Below are 23,493 nucleotides of genomic sequence, written 5' to 3'. Positions count from 1 at the left end.
TTGTCCAAATCCAATGTTTGCTTTTTATGTTATATATTAAATTATTTACGATTTCATAACTGATTTCATAACTAACATAACTTATATTCGCCTACACAAAAACAACATACATTTCAAATATAACCCATCTTGTGGAATAATGTTTTGCTTTCGTATTTCATAAGTTAGCAAAGGTATGCAGTGTCAATAAATACCATAGTCTTAAAGCAAATATTCACGTAGGCTATAAATAATTTATTGCTCCCTTTTTTTACAGTCTATGCTCCCAAGCTCCCAAGCGATATGATTTCCGCGGGGTTTTAATGCACGGTTTAGTGACGTAATATCCGGTACATTAAGCGCCCGCCGTCCATTCAAACCTCCAGGAGGAGGAGGAAGCTGAAACAGCGAGCGGTGCATGTGAACACAGTGAGTTTGACATTTCAGCTGTATGCAATAGTTTTCAGCTGTCAGAAAGAAAGTATATATGCGGAATGAATATGCCAGACAGCTTGCATTGAGTAACTTAAGCAGCAGTTAGCTAGAGCAGAAGGTAACTTTGTTGTTTACCTCGGAAGTGCAAGTGTTTTACACTTCTGCTGCTTATACATTGGCTCCATTTGCTTGGCATTAAGAAATGCATACTGCAATGAAACGTCTGTTTGTGAAACGGAAGATGCATTAATCTTGCAGTCTAGAAAGTCCTAATATAAAGATTTTAGATTTTAATCAGAGACATAGTTAAGTGATTAATGTTAAAGGTAAACGCGAGCGATATTGTTTCATGTTAATGGCTCATGTAATAATATCGCTAACGTTACCATTGACAGGAATGGCAGCCGCTCTTCTGCATAAACGTCAATGTAGAAACTCAATTACATAAAGGCCAGCAGTTATTGCAGCTAAACAACATTTACCTCGCCAGATTCCGAAAAAATAAAGTGGACCATTTCTCTTTCTCCCCCATTGTCATTATCGTTTAGCGTGTGTCTGTGGTAACTGTGCCTGAGGAGCTGTTTCCTCTAACATTCACTGTTGAGATGTTGGCATTATTACTGAAGCGTTTTGTTAACAGGAGCTCATAGGGTCACATTACCATGTTCCTGAAGCGCTCTGCTATTTTTACACTCTAATATATCCATTTAAACACAGCACAGGGCCATGCATGTGTGAAAGGTTTACTTGTCCAGTCTAAACATATTATATTTATTCAGTGCCCATTTCTGTAAATTGGGCATTTTTACATAAGCACCAAATGCTTACAAGTCTACAACCATTTTTTTTATATCACGCATAAAAGTCCTTTTTGTACAAGACTGAATTATATGGTAGCCCATTTCTAAAACATAAGAAAAAATATGCTTTAGTAAATCTTATTTATGTAATAAGAATTCAAAACTATGACATAAAAGTCAAAACTATGACATAAAAGTCAAAACTATGACATAAAAAAGTTGAAATTAGGACAAACTAAGTTATAATTATGACATATGAAGACATAATTATGAGACAAATAGCAATACTAAATTGTATGTGCAGCACATTTGTCAAAACAAACTCCACGAGGCATCAGTGATAGCTTTTATTTCGCCAGAGTCCGCTCTCGAACTGTATAATGACCCCTCTCAGACGCTCCAGCAACGGACGCAACCCGACAATCGGTATGGATTTCTGCCGATAATCAACTGTTCCAGCAATCCGTTATCGGTGCCGATCAATCGGTCAACCTCTAAAATGAACTACAGTTTGTTGATTTGCATGTTGGTCTGATGGCTCGGCTTAACTTAACTCGACCCTTTTCACACTGAACGCAATTGATTGTTTGCCTTTAGCTAATTCACGCCTTCACGATTGGTGGCGCTGACCGAGAATACATTTTTCCTCATGTATGTATCTCGTAGGTTTTCCCATTTGGCTTTAACCACAGCATAAATTAAGATAAATGTTGGGAATTTAATTAAATAATTGGCATACACGCATTATTTGTAGTGTTTTATACCTGCTCAGCATTTCTAGAAATGATATGTAAAGAACATTTAAGAATAATATCTGTTCTCAGGCACCAGTGATAACACTCAACACCCATTCTCTTCTGGAATATTTTTCTTCTGTGTTCACACAGGTTTTCAAAACAGTGCCTCAACTCTCACACTTTTGTGCAACAGCAGTGGCTCGGGTAAGCTCAAATCTAATTTGACAGTTTGTTTCTTTGCGGGGTGATGGGGGGGGTATCACACACTCATTGAAAAAAAATCTCGCTTTGTCACGCTGCGATTGATCGCGCCCGGTGAGAATGGCACCATACGGATCTATTGTTTCGATTCAAGAGTGTCATCACAACATACATTTGCGTCTCTCAATGTGAAAGGCCCTTAAGGGTGTGTTTAATTTGTGAGTTCTCAGCTGTTAAAAATACCACCAAGTGCACATTTAGCCCAGCACACAGCATTTGTTTAGTTAGGTAAGTTCCATCTCAAATATACGTCATAAAATCTGTCCAATCAGGTTGTGACCTTATCCTCATTCGTTATGTTTTGTATCTTAAGGTCTGGTGTTAAAAATGATACTGTGAATGCTAAGCGAACCAGGACTAAATGTATAATTCTCTTTTTTGGTCCGAACCAAGAGAACTGAACTACAAGTGCAAACACCCTAAGTTGGTGGTTCTTGGCCAGACTTAACAGAAATCACTAGAACTAGAGTAGTTTCAATGAATTTTAAAAACCTTTTTAAATTCTTCCAGTAAAAACAATTCTTGCCCAGCAAACTTGATTTTTCTACTGTTGTCCATCAAGCATGTTCAGATTGTTCAAGATGCAACTGGTTGTGTGTTGCTGCGATGTTTGTGGTGTAAAATGGTGTATTTACTTTGAATCATAGTGTTTTTAGGTTATGATTTTGGAAAAGGGAGGAAAAAAAATATCCGGTCTAGGTTAATTAATTCTTGTTTGGAGTTGAGAAATCCCTTCAGGAAATAATTAGACACACAATGTATTGATTTTTCTGTCTTTTCCTGAATTCTGTGCTTTTAACAGTAAAGCCTAATTCACTTTGTGCAGGCTTAGTTCCTTTCCGTTCCACTTCGGAGGTTTCAATTTCCTTTTTGGAGTGCCTGGGAGAAATGCGTAGGAATATTCATAAGCGCTACATAAACAACATCTCTACGGTTCATCCTGATGCCCTGTGTAATGATGTCTTCTGTACGCAGTCTTGGGGCGAATAGCACAACAGGATCAAAATGTGCAGTGTAATATATCTGCAGTGCCAAGACATCTAAATAAGTTTTTTTTTTTCAGGGACATATTTGAAACTGGGAATGCAAACATTAGTTCTGTCATTGTTTATTGTCATGGTTCTTCAGTTCTGAATTGAGGCGAGGAGACATGATTAATTCCAACCCTTTTAAACAACTCTAAGAATCATTCAGTGTGCTTTCAGTGAAGTGTAAATTGTTGGATTTATCGGCTTTTCGATCTGAGGAGATGTCCTGTCAGAGGTGGACTTTCTATCACCCGGAAGCTTTATTTTGGGTGTATTTAAAAACACTCTTCAAGGTCAGTGAAGATGGAGACTGTCTTGCCCATAAGCCCACTCAGTTTAACACACTTTTACCCAGGGGTCTCTAACTCAAATTAACAGGGGGCCACCAGTCAGGTGGTGTTTTCAACAGATTCATCCAAATCGAGTCCCGAATTACTCAGTGTTGCCAAGAGACTGAGAGTTTAGGCTTAGCCGGCAGGTTTGAAGTCCATTGGTTCCACTTCCAGCTTGCTCTGTTGCTCTTTATGGTCTGTTTAGAGGTGTAAATATTTGTTCTGACATGTGATTTTGGTTGCAATCGTACTATTCAGTGCATTGTGAAATCAGAAATTGGGCCAAAATCCGATCAGTTTTGATTGATTCATAATTACCGAAAACGCACACACTTAAAAAGTGCACTTTGTAATAATGTCAAATTAAAAGTTTTTCTTTAAAGTATATTTTAAATAATTGCACTAAAATGAAAATTCTGAGCCGAAACTTAAAATTCAGGATGCACTTGGCTGAAAACTGAAACGGAAAATAAATGATAAATTATAATCAATTAATTAATAAATCTTGTTTAATAATAAACACTCAAAATATTATCATATTTCCATAAGAGTGCTACATTTGATCACTAAATTAATGTTGGTTCATGTGCGCTTGATCTGCGCTGCCATTTCGTTTGAAATGAGGCGGCTACAGAGATCTGTCAAGCCATATTAAATAGTGCCTAAACAACATTTATTGTTTGAATTTCATAATAAAATCAACTGATTTTAAAGTTTAGGCTTTGCTTCATATTAGAAGTAACAAAGCACAAGCTTTTTGCAATTATTGGATGGCAGGCGAGCTACTACTAATGTTTAGTGAAGTTTTGTTAACGCATCAGTGGAAAACGGAACAAACTAAAAGATTTTAGACTTAAAGGGTTTGTTCACCCAAAAATGAAAATTATGTCATTAATGACTCACCCTCATGTCATTCCAAGCCCATAAGACCTCCGTTCATCTTCGGAACACAGTTTAAGATATTTTAGATTTAGTCCGAGAGCTTTCTGTTCGTCCATTGAAAGTCAATGGACGGCATACTGTCCATGTCCAGAAAGGCAATACAGAGTCAGACATCATCAAAGTAGTCCATGTGACATCAGTGGCTCAATCTTAAGTTTATTAAGCGATGAGAATACTTTTTATGCGCAAAAAGTAAAGAAAAATAACGACTTTATTCCACTATTCATTTCCTTCTCTTTGAAGTTGACGTAGTGTTTTTGCGTAGCACGTCTGTGTTGTACGTCACACGCATCACACATGACCAGCGTCAGCCAATAGTGAGACTACGTGTGACGTACAACACAGACGCGCTGCGCAAAAACACTACGTGAAATAGCTCGAGGCCCAGAGAGAAGGAAATGAATAGTGGAATAAAGTCGTTATTTTTCTTTACTTTTTGCGCATTACGGTCTCTGTAGTTTGTTGGCTAAAATGTACTTCTTTTTCCTCAAGGGTAGTTGTGCAGTAATAATCAGGCTTTATATTAACAAAAAAAAAAATATATATATATATAAATGATTATTGCATTATATTATTGAATTGATATAATACAAATTATTTAATGTTGGCAAACTAACAGAACAAAACACAACTAACTCAAACTAAATAGACATTAAGTAAACTGTTAAATATGCATTATAGATTTGTATCATATAACAAAAAAATTCCTGAACCACATCTGTTATTTATTGGGCATAAAGACCATCTTTAAATCATGCTTAAAATCAAGATTCATTCATAGAATCTAAGATTGCATGATAATCAATCATTAAATTCTGTGATCAATGCATTTAACTTTTTTTATTAGATCAATGAATTTTTACACCTCCAGTCCTGTTTTGTGATTTGATTCATCAGAGATTAAATCGGAGCCCTTTTGCACGTGCATCCAGCAGATGTTGTTTACGAGGGGTCGAGATTCGAGACTCTACAGTGCTCAAGGACGTTAAAGGCCAGAAGGTCTATAAAAGATCAAGCCCCTCGATGGTACGCTCTCCCAGATGTTCAGGTCTTCAAGAAGCTCATCCAGTTCATGGAATGAAACTTCGTTTCCTCTGGATAGGCTGTTGTGCATGCGCGTGTTTCAATGGAGCCGCTCGAGAGGTTTTCATTTCAGGTTTGCTTCCACTGATTGAAGGCGAACTGCACCGGTAGTCTTTTCAGAATTAATTAGTATAATTTGTGATCCACACCATTTTCTCAAGATGCTTTTGGTTAGATGTTTATCAGTTCAAACACAAGGACACACGCATGTACATGCAATTCTTCATTCTCAATTATTCAAACGTCTATTTTTGTGGCTCGATGCCACATGGGCTTAATTGTTTCTGAGAGGTTTGCCATGTGACTTTGGCACAGTATGTTGCTTTAGTTCTCATGACGCATTTTTTCTTTTGCTTGGAAACATACACAGTTATTTTTCTTATTGTTACAGACATGCCAGTACAAAAAGTCAATGATTCATCTGACCTAGATGCCAAGGTCCCTGCTCATCTCCAGCGCACATCTATAACAGGCCTCACAGTGACCTCTGACCCCTCGCACAGATGTGTTAAGGTTTGATGCTGCTCTTTCAGTGGTTTCTGTTTTCTGCCTGTTATTAGGCATATTATATGCAGTTATATAACAATTATATCATGAGTTATAAGGAAATCATTTGTTAAAATTTCTCATTAGATTACAACTATAAAAAATTCATTATTTTTATTATTTAATTATTTGTATTATTATTTATTTATTATTTATTATTAACTTCTAAACAAGAATGGATTTCTATTATTATTATTATTATTATTATTAATTATACATTTTTAAAATATCATAATAATAATAATGATTTACTATATTGTTTTGAGATCTGAATGGTCAAAAGTATTACATGTATATTAAAATTCATATAGGCAAATCAAATGTTCAATTGTTTTAGGCACTTTTAAATTGTTAGGCTGCTGTACATATTTGATAATGGATACTGTATATATATGTATATATACATACTGTGTGTGTATATATATATATATATATATATATTAAGAATAATTATAATAATTATTATTATTATATATATATATATCCCTATATATATATATATGTCCTTTATATATATATATATATATATATATATAATTTTTTTTTTATTATATATAAATGCATTTATGCATTTCCTGTAAATATATCGTTGTTGGGTGATATTCCTTGGAGACCCACCAAATGGTGTGAATAAAAACTGCTGTTAATATCAGTAAGAATTGTTGGTTAAACCAATTATTGGATGCCTTTATTTATTGTCTGGTCTGTATTGATGGTCTTCCAATGTTCACTTTAAGTGTGCATCTGCTTTTGCATGAACTACTAGTACATCATACATTTGACAAAACTTATCAATCCTCACAGATCTTTAATTGAAATGTAATTTAGAATTTTCTTTGATGTGCATTTGATTTAAGGTTATATGGTGAGGAATTGGCTTAATACTTCATAACTCTTGCTATTCAGTTCTTCAAGTGCTTATTGGAGTTATTTCCTCTGGATAGGCTAGAGTGGTTCACAAAGGTCCTGTGATATCCTGCGCACAGAAAGATGGCATCGAAATGCTTAGAGCTGAGATCAGAGGTGAGTTTCCCCATTTGAATTTCAATTCAAAGACAAAGATCATGAACAAGCTTGAGATATATCAAGCTGATCTGTTTTGTCAGCAGCGACACTCAATCTGTCTGGCATTCACACCTCGCATCCTGTTTAAAGCTGCTCTGGCGCTTTGGGTTTTAAAAGATTTGTATAGAAAAATCTGCCGTCCAGGCTGCATGGCTTTGCTCCATTAAAATGTTAACTAATATACTGCCACTGGGTTTTATGCTGTGATGTATCTAGAGAAAAGAGGCACAATATGAGGCCAATTTGATTGCCTGGAGTGGCTTTTTCAAAGCATGCTTCAGACTTACTCATGTCTATAATTTTTAGCTCTCAGCCCTGCAGATTTTGAGTCTTGAAATGAAAGCATAGCCAGTCTCATTCTGTCCTTGCTGTTTTCTCTCTCTTTCTCAGAGGAGGACCTCCCTCAGAGTACCACTGAACATACATCAATCAACGTCATTTTCTTTGGCACATTGGCCAAGGACTTCTCCCAGTCTGTCAGACAGGGGGTAGGCTTCTATAAAACTTTAAAATATTCTTAGGAGTATTTGGAAAATATATGGAAATGTACATATTTTTCAGGCTGCCAAGATATAAAAAGGAGGAGGAGGACAGGGTCATATAGCTAAAGTAGATCTTGATGGTTTTCATCTGTGTTTGTGTATTTGCTCTATAAAGGCTCACTTGTGTGTTTTATTTTTTTCAGCATTTTGACCAAACAGTCATTATACCCAAAAGATTCAGAATGCTTAATTCAAGAAGCAAAATTCAGTAAATATTTTGGTAAAAATAACAAGGCATGGTTTCATGCTGTTTATTCATGCCAGTATTTTTCAGTATCTCACAAAAGTGAGTACACACCTCACATTTTAGCAAACATTTTAGTATATCTACTCAAGGGACAATACTATTGTATAGCAGTATATATTTACTGTCCTCTGAAAATAACTCAACATACAGCCATTGTCAAAATAGCTGGTGACAAAAGTGAGTACACCCTAAGTGATAATAGCTGTACGTCATTTAACTATGCAAAGCCACATGTCTCATAAAGTTCATCATGTTCATGTTTTTGTCTGCTTGACAGGACCTTACAAATTTTTGTATCTTGTATTAGAGCAGTTACAATTTGTGCTTTTGAGTGCATTTCTTTCATACTGACCACTTCAACATGGCACCTCATGGCAAAGAACTCTTTAAGGATTTGATTATTAGAATTGTTGCTCTCCACAAAGACCTAGACCTAGGCTATAAGAAGATTGGTACTGTACAGGCAAGGGTCATACAGAGGTTTTCCAAGACAAAATTTTCAAAGAAGTTGAGTCCTCGTGCTGTGCATCAGGTGCAGAACTGGCTTCATAGAACAGACGCATGAGTGCTGCCAGCATTTCTTTAGAGGTTGCAGAAGCGGGAGGTCAGCTTGTCAGTGCTGAGACCATACGCCGCACACTGCAACAAGTCGGTTTGCATGGCCGTCGTCCCAGAAGGAAGCCTCTTCTGAAGCTGGCTCACAAGAAAGCCCGCAAACAGTTTGCTGAAAGCAGCCTGTCCAAGAACATTAATTACTGGAACCATGTCCTGTGGTCTGATGAGACTAAACCTGCGTTTCCACCGTAATTACCCGGAACAATTTGTCCCAGGAACTTTTTTACCAGAAACGTTTTTCCCCCAGACCTGTTGCTAGCCGCGTTTCCACCGCGGTCTAAAGTACAGTGAAGATTAGGCAAATAGTCCGGTGACGTAGGACTGCGTGCGACTTTACAGTTCCCACTGGATTCCATCCTCTGAATTTAAGCTTAATAAAGCCTGAACCTCGTCATCGGTCCATCAGAATTTTTTTAAAGGGCACCTATTATGCAAAATTCACTTTAACATGGTGTTTGAACATAAACGTGTGTTGGCAGTGTGTGAGCAAAACCACCCTAGAATGATCAAAATCCACCCAGTGCTTTTTTTACAATCTCAATAAATCATAAGCACTGTCTCAGAATGAGCTGTTCTCAGATTCTATGCAATGTGACGTAGAATTGCACAGGCCCCTACCACGACTGTTGATTGACACTGCAGTTTGAGCATAGACCCGCCCTGATGAAGTGGGACACAGTCCTCCATTGTTTCGACACTTGAGCAGCTGTAGACAAGAATGTCTCCTAAGCGATTGAGGTGTTTTGTTGTTGGATGTAAGAATGAACATAGCAGTCTTCATTTACTCTCGATACTCGAGGATGGATCTGTGCCAACTGTCCATGATCCAGCTTACGGTCTCCGGAGCGACAGGCCTGACGTTACTGACCACGGCAGAAATGAAAGTGAGAGCGCGCACTTTATGACAGCTCATTGAATAGTTTTACGGATTTACAGTGTAACAGTTTTTTAAGCACAGACTGAAAAGGTGTGTATATATTTGTTTACTGTTAGTTGTAACGAGTGTTTTGTGTACTTCGCTGTGTATGTTCCATGCTAATGAAAGGGAGAGAGAGAGTTTTGGATAAGACTTAAATGCTCACATCTTATACTGTGTTTATTTAGCTGCTCTTACAGTGATTTTCTGGAGTAAAGCTAACGCTTCATTTGTGTCATGTTCAATAAACTTAATTGAACTCAGAGTAGTATAGTAGTATCAGTATATTTTGTTCATCATTCGGACGAGGTCTGCTACAGCAGGCTTGTATTAATAGTGGATAAAAACGGATGACAAATAAGTCATACCATAATTAAGCTAAACTATACCTGTTCAATCTCAATACAGTATATATTCTCTGGCTCTGTGGGCATTATTGTCCGACTCCGAGTCGAAATGAACACCGCAACTGAGAGTTTCAGTTCTGATATCATCAGATGAGATTGTCCTGGCTCTGAGCGCGAGCTCGCGAGGCTCCGCCTTTTGGACAGCAGCAGCAGTTAATTTGCATTTAAAGGGATACACACTAAAACGGCGCATTTTCTGAGCCCCAAAAAATGACAATTTAAACATGCTGTAAAAAATCATGACATCTTGTGAAAAGGGTCATAATAGGTGCCCTTTAAACTCTTTGTTGGTTTGAATAGCAAAACTGTGTCTTGCCTACAGTCGAGCATGATGGTGGTAGCATCATGGTCTGGGGCTGCATGAGTGCTGCTGGTACTGGGGAGATGCGCTTCATTGAGGGAAACATGGATTCCAACATGTACTGCAACATTCTGAAGCAGAACATGATGCCCTCCCTTCAGAAACTTGGCCGAACAACATGATAACGACCCCAAACACACCGCCAACATGACAACTGCCTTGCTGAGGAAGCTGAAGGTGAAGGTGAAGGTGATGGGGTGGTCAAGTTTGTCTCCAGACCTGAACCCTACTGAGCATCTGTGGGGTGTCCTCAAGCGGAAAGTGGAGAAACGCCATGTGTCGAACATCCAGCAGCTCCATGATGTCATTATGGAGTGTCATTATGGAGTGGAAGAGGATCCCAGCAACAACATGTGCAGCTCTGGTAAACTCCATGGTCAGGAGGATTAAGGCAGTGCTAAATAACAATGGTGCTCACACAAAATATTGACTCTGTGGACACTGTTTTGACATGTTCACTTAGGATGCACTCACTGTTGTTGCCAGCTATTTTGACAATAATGGCTGTATGATGAGTTATTTTCAGTGTATATTGCTATACAAGCAGCACAAAGACTACTCTAAAATCTATCCAAGTTTCATTTCAACAGTATTGTCCCCTGAGAAGATATACTAAAATGTTTATTGAAATGTGAGAGGTGTACTCACTTTTGTGAGATACTGTATATATATTTTGAGCATTTTAATGCATGACAAATGCTTCAAAAAGACTCCTACTCAAAAAGAGTTTTGATTTGGGAATATTAAAAAAATGCTCTCAAGACAAAGATTGCTAAATTACTCTAATAAATAAATAGCCAAATAAAAAGTGCATTAATATCATCATAATCAAAATAATCATGAATACAACTTTTAGTTAACTACATATTAACTGACCGTCACAAATGGCATTTGCGACTGTTTTATTCACAATAGAAAATTGGTTAAAAATAAAAAATCAAAGAACTTTTAATTTGTCCTTTTTTCAATCCGATTAATTGTTTAATCCTAGAAATAATCAACAGATTTATCAATAAACAAAATAATTGATAGTTGCACCCCTAGTGATTAAAGATCTGCACTTTAACTGTTTTGTCCAAGTCTGGTGTGGCAAATCACATCTCGTCTGTTTTAATAGGAGATTTTGTCCTAACAAGTGTGGGAACTGTGACAATTGAGGCATGACAAGACATTTTGTCAGTTTGGTTTCTATTTTTGTCACATCGTGTTGAGTAGCCCTACCCACAGCGTTGTTGGTCCATAATCTTGAAATCTTATCATGTTGCACCTGGTTAAGATACAATGCAAGTGGTTTGTGTCCCAAAAGGGCCAATTCAAGAACAAAAATTGTACACTTGAACAAATCACTAGAAGCATCTTCTAAATGAATAACCAGTTTAAAACGTAATTTATGGTAAAAATATTAAATGTTCTCATAAATAATGTTGCTATGTTGAGAATGTCATATGTTTCTAGAAGTAGATTAGTTTAAATGCTATCTACCTACATGAAAGCCCTGCCATTTCTATGTGGCAAATATTTCTGCCTGAGTTCACTTACTTTGAAAACAGGTCATCTGATGTAACCTAATTTGTGTGAAGATGGTTTGAGAGGGTGCAAAGCACTGCAGTTGCATAGCCAGTATTTTTCTGCCTTTCTCCTCCAGCAACACAATGGTCACAGCTCAGATCAGCTCCCCACTGACAGACAATGGCTTTGAGAGAGAAAATCGGCCTTGAGAGACGTGCCTTCAGTCAAAACTCTGCCGTTTACTCCCCAAGGATCCTCTTTTTTGTCACTCTCAAAATTATCTGTTACTTACTGGAAAAAAACATGCCATGTCACCATTTATATTTCCCAGAAGGGTCTAAACTTTGGCTCTGAAACCTCCTATTCTCGAAGTTGGAGGTTGAACATTGTGAAATGCAATGGTTAGTCGTCATTAGCGTTTCATTGTGTGACAGCAATAAAAAAAAAAAGAGTAATTTATGAAGTGCAGTGTAGAAAACAAGTTTTTGACAAACAACCTCCAATTTTCTTTGTTGTTGCCAGGAGCTTTTTGGAAGACAGATTATAAAACTGCCATTTGGCATGGGTAACTGCGATTCTTAAAACAGTGGCATAAGATAAAGCTTTGAATTGATGAGCTATCATGATACTTGGCAGCTCCTATATAATGATAGAGCTAAACATTATCGGTCTAATCTATGAATACCTGTGAGCAAGGATTAAACTCTTAGATACGTTCTGTAAATCAGCTTAATTTATCCAGATGCTGAAGTCTAAAAATAATCACAAACTTGAATTTGATCCTAAAGATTAAGGGATGAGATGCCATTTGTTTAGTAGTCCTTTCCACTCAAGGTCATTGTTAGTGGTGTTTGCCAAAGCAAGAATCTCTATTATTGCTCATACTTGTCTTTGGGGACTTGAATAAACCCGTTTGAGCTATACACATGAATGATACCTCAAATCATGTGGCTTGTTGTGCAGATGTTTCTAAGCCATCGAATTAGATTTTTTCCTGGTGGGTGATAAAGCAGGCATAGAAAATCCCATATACAGGACAAGGAACAAATAAGGAAATGTAATAGCCAGAAAAATCTTTAGGCAAAATAGGAGAAAAAAAAATCCTTGCTTTTTGTCACGATACAACAGGCTTTTTTTTTTTTTTTTCTTGTTGTTCTTTGAAGAATTCATTCTTTGACATTGAAACTCTTGTTTTAAACTACCAAAAAAAGCTGATTATTAATAATATATTTATTTATATTTATACACACAGTATATAATGAAGTTAAAAATGATATAGCAGTCTGCATATTTAAAAGCTGCATATGAACATCCAACCCGATCTCACGGCAATTCGGACGTATTTTACGAGGTGGCTAATTCATATGAATTCGTACGAATGACCCGCACCTGAACCTATCTGTCTCTGAGGTTTCGAAAAATCGTACATCATGAAATGCATTACAACAATGATTTTTATTTTTATTTTTTTATTTAGGATGTTGTCCTATTGGCAGACTTCAATATCAGAAAGTCTCCATCTTTTCTCAGAGACAAACTACATCCTTGTCAGCTAGAGATGGATGGCAATGATGCCTGTGTCTATGTGAGTGTTATGTGCTTGCATTTTTAAAATCCCCACCATCCTATTCTTAAACATCATGAAAACCATATTTCTTACCATAACAACTTTTTCTAATATTTTTTTTAATTGCTTGTTTTGTGATGTTTGATAGGTATGTCCCTTGGCTGCCCCCTCCCAAGGTCCCTCCTGTTCAGAGGTGCAGTATGCATTTCTTTTCATGCAGATCCTTTCCAATTTGTTCTAATACCATATATGCAGTTTATCCGCCAGAGATCAAGGAGATTCTTTATTTAAATTGGCTTGTCTACTGTCTCTGTCAGCTTGTCTCTGTATGATTGTGTGATTGGCTGTTTCTTCACTTGAGTACAGCGTCCCTTTTAATTTGCCAACCTCTTTTGCATTTGCTTGAGCCAGATCAAGTGATTTAACACTACATGCCTCCAGGCACTTTCAGTCTAGACTAAATGAAGAAATTCAGGGAAACTTGCTCAGTGTTCGTTTTCTTGCCTCCATTGGATTGGTTGACATTGACAATTGATATCTGATATAATTATTGTACATTATTGTAACCATGTTATATTATGGTAAAATATTTAAGTTTTCTGTTTGTGGTAATCAACATTAGGCCATAAATGAGATTTATAGAGCTTAACTTTATTGAATGTATTGAACCCAGAACATTCCTTTAATGGCAATATTCCCTGTTTCTGTGAAGGCCAAATACACTTATGTTCCTCTAAACAATTTGAAGCACAAGACAGTGGTGAACGTCTATGGCGTGGTGACCTTCTTCAAACCGCCTTTCCCCTCTAAAGGTTCAGGTCAGTGAATTTCCTTCATCCCAGCAAGGCTGTAATAGGGTTTCCCATTGTTATTTGAGCTCTCTGGAGAGTGAGTCCAAAGGAAAAATGTCTTTCTAAATGACTTTTATGGCCACTTACGAAATATCCATCAAAACAGAGGGAAAAAAACGTGGTTAGACTTTATTTAAGGTGTCTATGTAACAGTGTAATTATACATTTAAGTACATAGTAATAACAATTAACTACATGTACTTACTATAGGGTAAGGATTAGTGTTTGGTTTAAGGTTAGTAGCATGTAATTATGTATAATTTATAGTTATTACTACATTAACTACGTGTAACGTGTAACAAGGACACTGTCAAATAAAGTGTTACCAAAAACTAATTAATATTTAGTTTATACATAATTTTTTTGTACTCCAGTGATCAAATAATGTTTCAAAGACAGCCCAAACAAAACTGCGACCTTGGCTTGTACTGCTGATCGTGAACAATGAGGTTTGCTCTCTGCAGTGTTTGAATAAGATCATTTATACCATCAAGTCGCAGACTACATCTCAAGAAAAGCTCATGCAAACCAATTATTGTCAAACCACTATACTACTATACTACCTTCATGCAATTTCATAATCAATACATTTTAGTTCATTGATCATGGCTTAGATTGTAACATGTACGCTGTGGTAAAATGCCAGAAATCAGTCTCTGTCACACTCAATTGGCTTGTTGAAGTAATATTTTTTTGATAAGTGAAGGAATGTATGCACCCATTCAGTGTAATCAGTGGAGGGAGTTTTGCATCATCTCCAAAAGGTGACCAATTGATCCTGGATCAATGCATTTTCTCAGTTTTGAAATGCTTGTGCAAACGCAGAAGTGATGTTTGTGCAAGCAAAATCATCATCAAATTAAAGAAAATTGCAAAATGTGGTCAACTGTTTTCATTCATTTTATGTAATCAAAACACTCTTAAGTGTTTATAAAATGTTGATGCATAAGTGTGGCTACTTATGTGTTTAACAGTACAAACGGTACTTTAAGCCTTAACTACATTTGGTCATTTGGCATAGTCACAACAGCATAAACCTCAAGCTAGAGTTTTTTTAGTCAGTACCCCATTATTTGTCACTAGATTACTGCTCTGCACTAAAGATCACAGATCAATCAGATGTTAAAGTGAGCTGCAACATCTTCTCTAAAAAACTGGAGGATCACCCAGTCATCTTCAGAGTTGGGGACATTATCCGACTCCACAGATTCAAGGTGAGGAGGTTTGACCTGTTTATTCATTCTTCAGAATATTGAAAGTGGGCCTAAACCCACTTGTGCTTTAAGTAGAGTTGTCCAGTTCTGGTCTTGGAGGGCTATCTTTGCTGTAATTCAACACACCTGCCTACTAGAAACTTCCAGACAGTTGCGATGGAGCAAGTTGCATCTGAACTCTGCTGGAGTGCAGCCCTCCAATTGCAGAAATTGACACCCCTGACTTAAAGCAATCTAGCAGTACCACATATTCCCTGAAATCACAAATACATCACCAAGATATTTGTGAAAGAGTCTCTGGAAAGCCTCATGTTTTATGTGAAGCATCTCATTTGTGTAGAGCTGAATAATGTGTCCTACATGAACTGCATTTGAGTAGGAACCGCTACTAGTGTGCAATAGCACAGTAGTTTGCCGACCTCCCAACAACTAAAGATCTGTTCACCCTAAATCTTAAAAACGTTGGTCAAATGTAGTTCTAAAACCCAAATAAATGTCTTGGGGACATGTATCAAGATGAGTTTCTGGAGTATCTTGACTTACAAGTCATTCAGACTTTAAGGCTAAGTGTATCTTTTCCCATTTCCTCCCAGGCAGAAATATTCAATGACTGCATGACACTCTTGAACACTTATGGTTGGTCTGCAGTCACATTCGATGGAATAATTGACAGCCCAGTAGCCCCTCGTACCTCCAGCAAATCATTTCACTTTGGAGAATCTGATAAAAATACAGTGCAGGAGCTTCGCCAGTGGGCTGCCAGCCAGTCACTGATATCCAATGACCCCACTGTCTCGCTGTCCTCGGTACATCCCGGGATGTACTTTGATCTTACCTGCCAGTTGCTGGCCAAGGCTGTCATGGATAGTCGTTGTATCCTACTGAAGGTGCTTTCTGCTATTTTACCTTGAATCTGAATCTTCAAAATCTGAATCTTAAATTCAATTTGTACAACTAACAGTTTCCCAATTTGATCAGGTGTGGGATGGGACCAAGTGTGAACACCCCCTATTGAACGTTGCTGTTGCATCCGACGCATTAGAAGGAGAATCCACTGTTGCTAAAGACAGGATGAACCTGACAGCCAATGTTATGGTCTATGACAATCACATGGAGGCAGCTCAAGACTTACAGGTGAGTTTTGCCATTGATCCTGCAGTGGTTCGATAGCAGGAGTGTCCAATCCTGCTTGTGGAGGGTCGTAATTCAGCGTTAACTAAACGCATCTGAACCAGCTAAGAAAGGTCTTCAGGAGTACTAGAAATGTACTAGGCTGTGTCCGAAATCGCATACTTCACGGATGACCTACATTTTCCGGTAGTGCATTTGATGGAGACTTTACTGTCCCATGAGGCCGTGGGAGAGAATTTGTGAATGACAGTGAAGCTACGCAACTGATGCTGGCAGGTCATATGACAACATGTTGAATGTAGTACGTCCGGATTACATTCATACTACACACAGTCATGCTGTATAGAACCATACTTTTTAATGCTCAAAATAATGAATAATTGAATGCTCAAAATAAAATAATATTCAAAATAAGTACCTTGACAGTTTGAGATTTCAGACGAAAACCTAGAAACTTTCTGAGCAGGTGTGTTGGAGCTAACCTTTGTAGAAAGGTCTTCCAGGAGCAGGACTCGATACCCTTGTTCTATAGATATGCAGGATTATGTTGCCTGTTGGTTTGAAAACATGTTTATAAGGACAAATGTTGTCAAGCTTCAATGGGGAACAACTCAGGTGCACTTCCTGCAAGAAAGCCTATTCTACAGAAGCAGTAATCTCATTTGATCAGCCTACAACCTCTACCACATGAGCGTCCCTTATGATACTGTTACTATTAATGCCTGTTTGAACCATCCGTCGCAGGAGACCCACGCACCTACTCCAGCACTTTTAATGATGAATTAGGTGTCAGGTAGGACACTTGTGGGCACATCTTCTCATGGTTTATTTGGTAGGCGTTCATTCTGCTTCAGTCTACTGATTGTGTTTGCTGCTCACTTCAATCCTGCCCTGCCTGTTTCCATTGTAAAAACCCATCAAAATGTCCTCTCCAATTGATTGTCTTATAACGGCTTCTGAAACGCATAGTCTCCAGAACTACTGGCTACATTTTTGTCTTCTTTCTATAAAAATTTAAACAGGAGCGGTGCTGAAAATGCTACTTTTTTTAGCCCCAGATTGTTACTTTTCTTTTTGTTATTGTACATTTTTTGGTTCATTATTGCAATATTTCAAAGAGGATGGTGATTTTGGTTTTTGTTTTAAGCAGTACAGCATTTTCTTTTGGCTCTCAGCATATTGGTTCTTTTGGATATGCACTGTGTGAGTTATGAACAAAGGTGGGTGGAGTGAACAGAGTGTTCAAAAGAAGAAACAGCAAGTTTCTGACTATTCAAGTTCTTGATGAGAGAGCTTCTATTCAGCCATGACCTGCTGAATTCCTTCATTGTATTTTTAATTAGAATACATATGTAATTGATCTAATTACTTCCTCAACTGTTGTAGTCCACTGTCTGAGCCTGTATCAATGCTGGCTTTGCAAAAGGCCACAGAGGGAAACCCTATGTGTTGTTTTGTACAGTCCCTGTAAGACCACTTGAATGGAACAGCGCCATATTACATTATGGTCAGTCTTGCTTGAGCTTTGCTTTTTGGGATGGTTCATAGTTCATGTTTAGCCTAATGTCTGGTCCACTTTGCCACTTAAAGTGTGGTCATATTAGCAAAATTTCACTTGCAAAAACAGATCCATTGTCAGTGTTGAGATGTATGAAGCTCTGCTCACACAGAAGTCACTTTCAAACCAAGCAGCTTTCTGTTGGTCAGTGCCACAAATTCACATGATCAACTTGAACTTGAAGGAAATCTGAATGGGAACTTTTTTGCCCTCACACAAAAATCCCAATTATGCTTATTCCAATTGTAATGACTGGATTTCGCCTGCAAAATCTCGCTGAGCAATGGTGACAGCAGCTTTATTCTTGCTAAGAACCACTGGCACATGTCTGATCAACATGCAAAGCATCAAACAGGTTGTTTCAAATTGGAAATTGATGAACAATGCATTAGGGTATTTAATAATCAAAGTATCAGTAAAATACACTGATGAAAATGTTTAAGGAAATTAAGTTTTTTTTTTTTGGTAACTTAATCCCCAATGATCCAAAATGCAATTTTAACCACTAAAGACTGCATTGAGTCAGAATATTTCCCCACCATTATCAATATCCTTGGCGAAATCATCTCTAATATTGTGTGAAATTGCTTGAGCTCAGTGTTGAGAAGGGAGAAAAGGCGAATAAAGCCAGCCATTAGGATTAAGTGGTCTGAGAGAGATAGCTTTATGAGAGAGGAGAGAGAAGGCCAAATCAATACGGCTGTCATATTGAATGGGGGCCTTCATTGTGGGGGTTTGCGCGCACACACTTTCTTGACTTCGACTTACAACATAAATCACTCACCCTCCACATATCATATAAGTCTAGTGTGGCACACATTAAAGGAGACATGCAGTATATGATTCTGTTTTATTACAAATCACCTGGAATGTTCCACTTTAATGGCAATGAATTATACTATTTTGACTTTTTGTTGCATGAAGCATGTAAAGGCCTATTTTAGTCAGAGTTAGAATTACTATTGTGGGTTTTTTTTCTTCTCCACTGGATCTTCTTGAGGAATCTCTGAGGACACACCAGATCTTTCACCTAATGGTTTTCCCTGTCTGTCTTGTGAAATTGTCTCTGTTGCATGCTTTTTGTTCCATTTGCATCATCTGAGTCCCAGGCCAGTTGCCAAATGCCCTTGTCATCTCTTTTATAAACTGGGAATGGATGCCTAATACAATAATAATAGAGATTAAAGTAGTGCCAGACGCCTGCATGTGCACAATGTGAAGGGAAAGAAACACTTTTACTACTACTTTTACTTCAGATTTGTTCAACTCCCCTAATCCGAAGTATTACAATTCAGGGCATTCAGGCATGCATGATACCTCAAATTGTGTGGCTTGTTTAGGAGAGGTGTGATATTACATTTCTAAGAGATGTTACAAATCACAGAATTACAAAGGAGGAGAGACCTGAGCCATGGGACTAGATTATCATAGGCTCCCATGATAGCCTTTAAGATTTAGCATTTTGGTGAGACAAGATCAGTTGCTGCTTACACCAGGTTGTAATATGCATCTCAAATGCAACTCCTCTGGCCACTTGGATTTCAAGGAAAGGGTGTCCGATCTGCTTAAAACATTCTAAATGAATACGAGCACCTGCAGCATGACTGGAGCTGATGCAGTATACTGTGACATCCTGCCTCTATACACATGTGACTATCAATTATTCATAGTGAGAGAGAAATCAAGCACCTGGGTTAACTTAACACCCAGACTGTAATCGCTTCAGACAGCCTCCATATGACACTTATCCATTGAGAGAGATTGTATGTGTGTGTGTGAGGATGTGAATGACGTTTTATGGCTTCGTTTGGCAAGACATTTGTTTTGCAATTGTCTGAGATCTTTAAAAATACAGATGTGCACAAATATGTACAAATGAACAATCAATCAAAATCCTGCATTTTTAAAAAGATATATATTTTTCTTTTCCATTGTCATTGATGGTTCAACATTCATGAAATCTTTCCACTGCACCAAAAGTTTTTTATATCTAGTGGAAAAGGTCTATTTAGATTAGATTATTAAAATATTCTTTATAGTAAGGAACACATTGTTCTTTTAAGAACTGGTCACAGAAAGGTTATGTTGGGGAACCAAAAATGGTTGTTCAATGGCATTGCTGGAAAAAACACACAACAAAAAAACTTTTGAAACCTTGATTTTTAAGCATATGTGCTCATTTCTCTTTTTACAGATTGCTTTCATCTAATACTCATTTAGAGTCAATCTTTAAAACACTAATAATTTACACTGCTTAATCTTGCAAATCTAAAAATTAATATTCTTTTTTTCATACTGTACGTTATAATGGTATACATTCATTTATAGCATTTAAAATTAGTAATTTTAGTTTAGTGTTTTTTCATTTATTTATACAAAATAGATTTATTTAAATTTTGGCTGTTTATTGATTACCTGTCAGAACATTAAAATAATTATTGTTAATGGACCAGAATTTTAATATTAGTGCATTTTTGACTGTCTAATGATTCAAGCACAGCATACTGTCAGCAGGCATTCTCGCACTCATCTAGAAATAATAATAATAATAATAAGTAAAAATTAAATCTTAAAATTATTTTACACTGATTTAAAAAAAAGAAAAGAAATTATATTCTAAGCACTCTTATTAGATATGACTTGTGCAAGCATGTGGTAGGGCACTTCAGGAATTGTCAGCTGTCAGACAATGGAGGGTCTGTCTTAAGCACAGTATTTGCTGACAAAAAATGCAGCGGGTTTTTGAAAAGAGAAGCGAGAGCAGAGAGAATAGATGCAGAGTTACAGACTTTTTTAGAAATCTGCACAGCTAGGGGTTTTTTTTATTATTATTATTTTTTTCTTCCAAGGCTTGGCAGCCCATATTCTAGCCTGGACTAGAAAAATAAAAACACAATGCTTTTATGATGCAGTTTGTAGTCTTAAAGGAACACTTGAGGTTAAAGTGAACACCCCTTTTACATTCGTAGTACACATTATTCCATATTATTATTCTAAATATTAGTTTTTTTTTATAGTTTTCAAAATATAGTAACTTGCTCTGCATCTGAAGTAGTGTCACATTATGGAAGTACAAGAGATTATGAATGGACCATAATCACACATTAAAGCAATAGTTTGAAAATTACAATTATTTTTGCTCCCCTTCATGTTGTTCTCCTATATATATATATATATATATATATATATATATATATATATATATATATATATATATATATATATATATATATATAGGGTTAGGGCATTTTTTTTTATATAAATGCACCCAAAAACTTGTGCTTTTCAATCAATTACCATAGAAAATATTTTTTAATATAATAAAAGAAAAATCAAGTATATTCGTACCATGTTGACTTCTATTGTAAATTCATAACTATCATACTTGTGTTTAAAATGATTTTATGTGGTACATGCTGTCCATAGAGCTTAACTTATATTGAACCTGGAATTTCCTGCAAGTTTGTGGGTGTTGCATTGGCCGTTTTGTTATTTATTGTGTGCTGTGTCATATCCATATTGATGAATGATCCAAGTGTATGTTCTTCTGGTCATGAAACACTTCATTATGTTGCAAAACGAAGCTTTTTTCACCCATCTGGTCAGCGCCATATGTTTTTCAGTGAGTTACCTTTAATATCTATTATATTTATACATATACCTTAGGCTGTATTCTTGTGGGTTTTGAATTATTGTTTGATGTCTTTACAAAATACTTTCTCAAGAGTGCGCTTTGCCTCTATTTGTTCATTTTCACCAGCGCGTGTTACGGGAATTGGTTTGTTTGCGGGAAAGGCATCTTTTCTTGTTTACGGAGCGTGCTTCCCCGGCCCCATTCGTTTTTTTTTCCATATAGATGAGGGTCAGGACAAGGTTTGTGCTATCCAGCCACACACATCAACAAAGCTAGGGGTAAGTGAATTTTCCATGTAGGATGTGAGAGTTGAGGAACGTTGGCGTTTTTCTGCTGCTTTTGCCAGCACCGCCAGAAGAGCTTCACGCCAGCTAGTGCACACCTGTGCCGAGCAGCCCGGCTCCTTCCCCTGCTGTGCGTAACCAACCGTGCAGTGAGCTCGAGTAGGAGAATACCAAGTATATGTAGATCTGTCTCTACCATCGGCTTTATGTTCAGTCATTTCTCAAGGAAAATGTTGCAAGCCTGATGGGATGGGATTTAAATTGTCATCATGTACTCATTCTCATGTCATTTTCTGCAAAGCTATAGATGCTCATAGAAGCTCCTTTTTCATATAATAAAAGTGAGTTGGGACATGGGCTTGAAATGCATCATAAAAGTGGTTCATGCAACTTTGTGTGCTATGTTCCAAGTCTTCTGAAGCCGTACAGTAGCTTTGTCTGAGAGAAACGGATGTGCTGACCAATCACCATTGACATCAATAACGAATGAATAGAATAACTGTTTAAAGGTACACTGTGTAACTTTTGGCACTCTAAAACAGAATTACATGCATTTTGCAGAAGAACATTGTTATGGTTGTGCTTCGGCTCTGCGTGACTACATGGATGAATATGCTGATCCTACTGCTCATAAAATATTCACTACTTGGTTTAATCAGATATAACCACTTTAGATGGAAAGGATCTCAAGCTGACTAGCTGAAGACGTTACTGTCGCTATACCCATTAATAGACACTTGAAAATAAATGATTGCATAGCAACCATAATGTAGTGACCCTTCACAAAATAGATAATGCTTACTATAAACTCTGTTAGAGATCTACATATGGATCTTTACCTGTTCAATAAAATACCTTACTCATCTGTTGAGTTATAAAAACGCCATCACTGCTTTTATATTGAAATGTAAAAGCGACGCTTTTTACATTTCAAATCCCTCAGTTCTCAACATCTCCAAAAGTTAATGTTGATTCTCATTTGTTATTCCCTGGAGGTTTGATTTATTTGCTCCAACTTTCTCGCTCGTTGTAACAAGTAACCTATGCCATTCCCGGAGCAATTTTTCTCCATTTATGGATATGATGAGACGCGCACGGGTGACTGAGGCGAGTGATGTATGTTCGCAATTTCCCTCAAATATCCCAACATGTCTAAAATATACTGGTCTAAGCACTTATTTATAGGCTTACCATAGTGAATCAGGTTAAGACAAAAACACGTTTTGGAAGAAGGATTGATGATGTATTGACTCATTTAAATGTTGTTAATTTTGTATAATTTTGTACCAAAATTATTAAAATGTTTCCTCAGAGTCAGACTAAGAAAATAAATGGCTAACTGTTCATTGAAAGGTTCTTTGAGGATCCAAAAATGGTTCCCTATATGACATTGCTTTAAAAACTCCCTCTTTTTGAAGCTTTATTACTTTATTTAGTGTATTCAAAATC

The 23,493-nt window shown here is 37.0% G+C and overlaps 1 protein-coding gene across 8 annotated transcripts in view; it reads left to right on the top strand.

Moving 5' to 3' along the window:
* Positions 1-344: 344 nt before the first annotated feature.
* Positions 345-23,493, top strand: part of pot1 (protection of telomeres 1 homolog) — a 31,372-nt gene continuing 8,223 nt past the window's right edge. For 3 of the 8 annotated variants that reach the window (XM_081355402.1, XM_081355403.1, XM_081355401.1), the window contains exons 1-12: positions 355-408; positions 2,102-2,155; positions 5,412-5,670; positions 5,989-6,110; positions 7,088-7,166; positions 7,599-7,696; positions 13,283-13,390; positions 13,521-13,565; positions 14,085-14,190; positions 15,307-15,437; positions 16,031-16,324; positions 16,416-16,571. In XM_081355402.1, the coding sequence (XP_081211528.1) occupies positions 5,538-5,670; positions 5,989-6,110; positions 7,088-7,166; positions 7,599-7,696; positions 13,283-13,390; positions 13,521-13,565; positions 14,085-14,190; positions 15,307-15,437; positions 16,031-16,324; positions 16,416-16,571 (1,272 nt within the window). In that variant the 5' untranslated portion in view covers positions 355-408; positions 2,102-2,155; positions 5,412-5,537. Of the gene's footprint in view, positions 409-2,101; positions 2,156-5,411; positions 5,671-5,988; positions 6,111-7,087; positions 7,167-7,598; positions 7,697-13,282; positions 13,391-13,520; positions 13,566-14,084; positions 14,191-15,306; positions 15,438-16,030; positions 16,325-16,415; positions 16,572-23,493 lie in introns of all 8 variants that reach the window. The other 5 variants (XM_081355408.1, XM_081355406.1, XM_081355405.1 and 2 more) reach the window with 3 other exon arrangements.

The sequence above is a fragment of the Scardinius erythrophthalmus genome (genome assembly GCF_964197995.2).
Source record: "Scardinius erythrophthalmus genome assembly, chromosome: 24".
NCBI classification, from domain to species: Eukaryota; Metazoa; Chordata; class Actinopteri; order Cypriniformes; family Leuciscidae; genus Scardinius; species Scardinius erythrophthalmus.
This window is presented reverse-complemented; position numbering and strand designations above follow the sequence as displayed.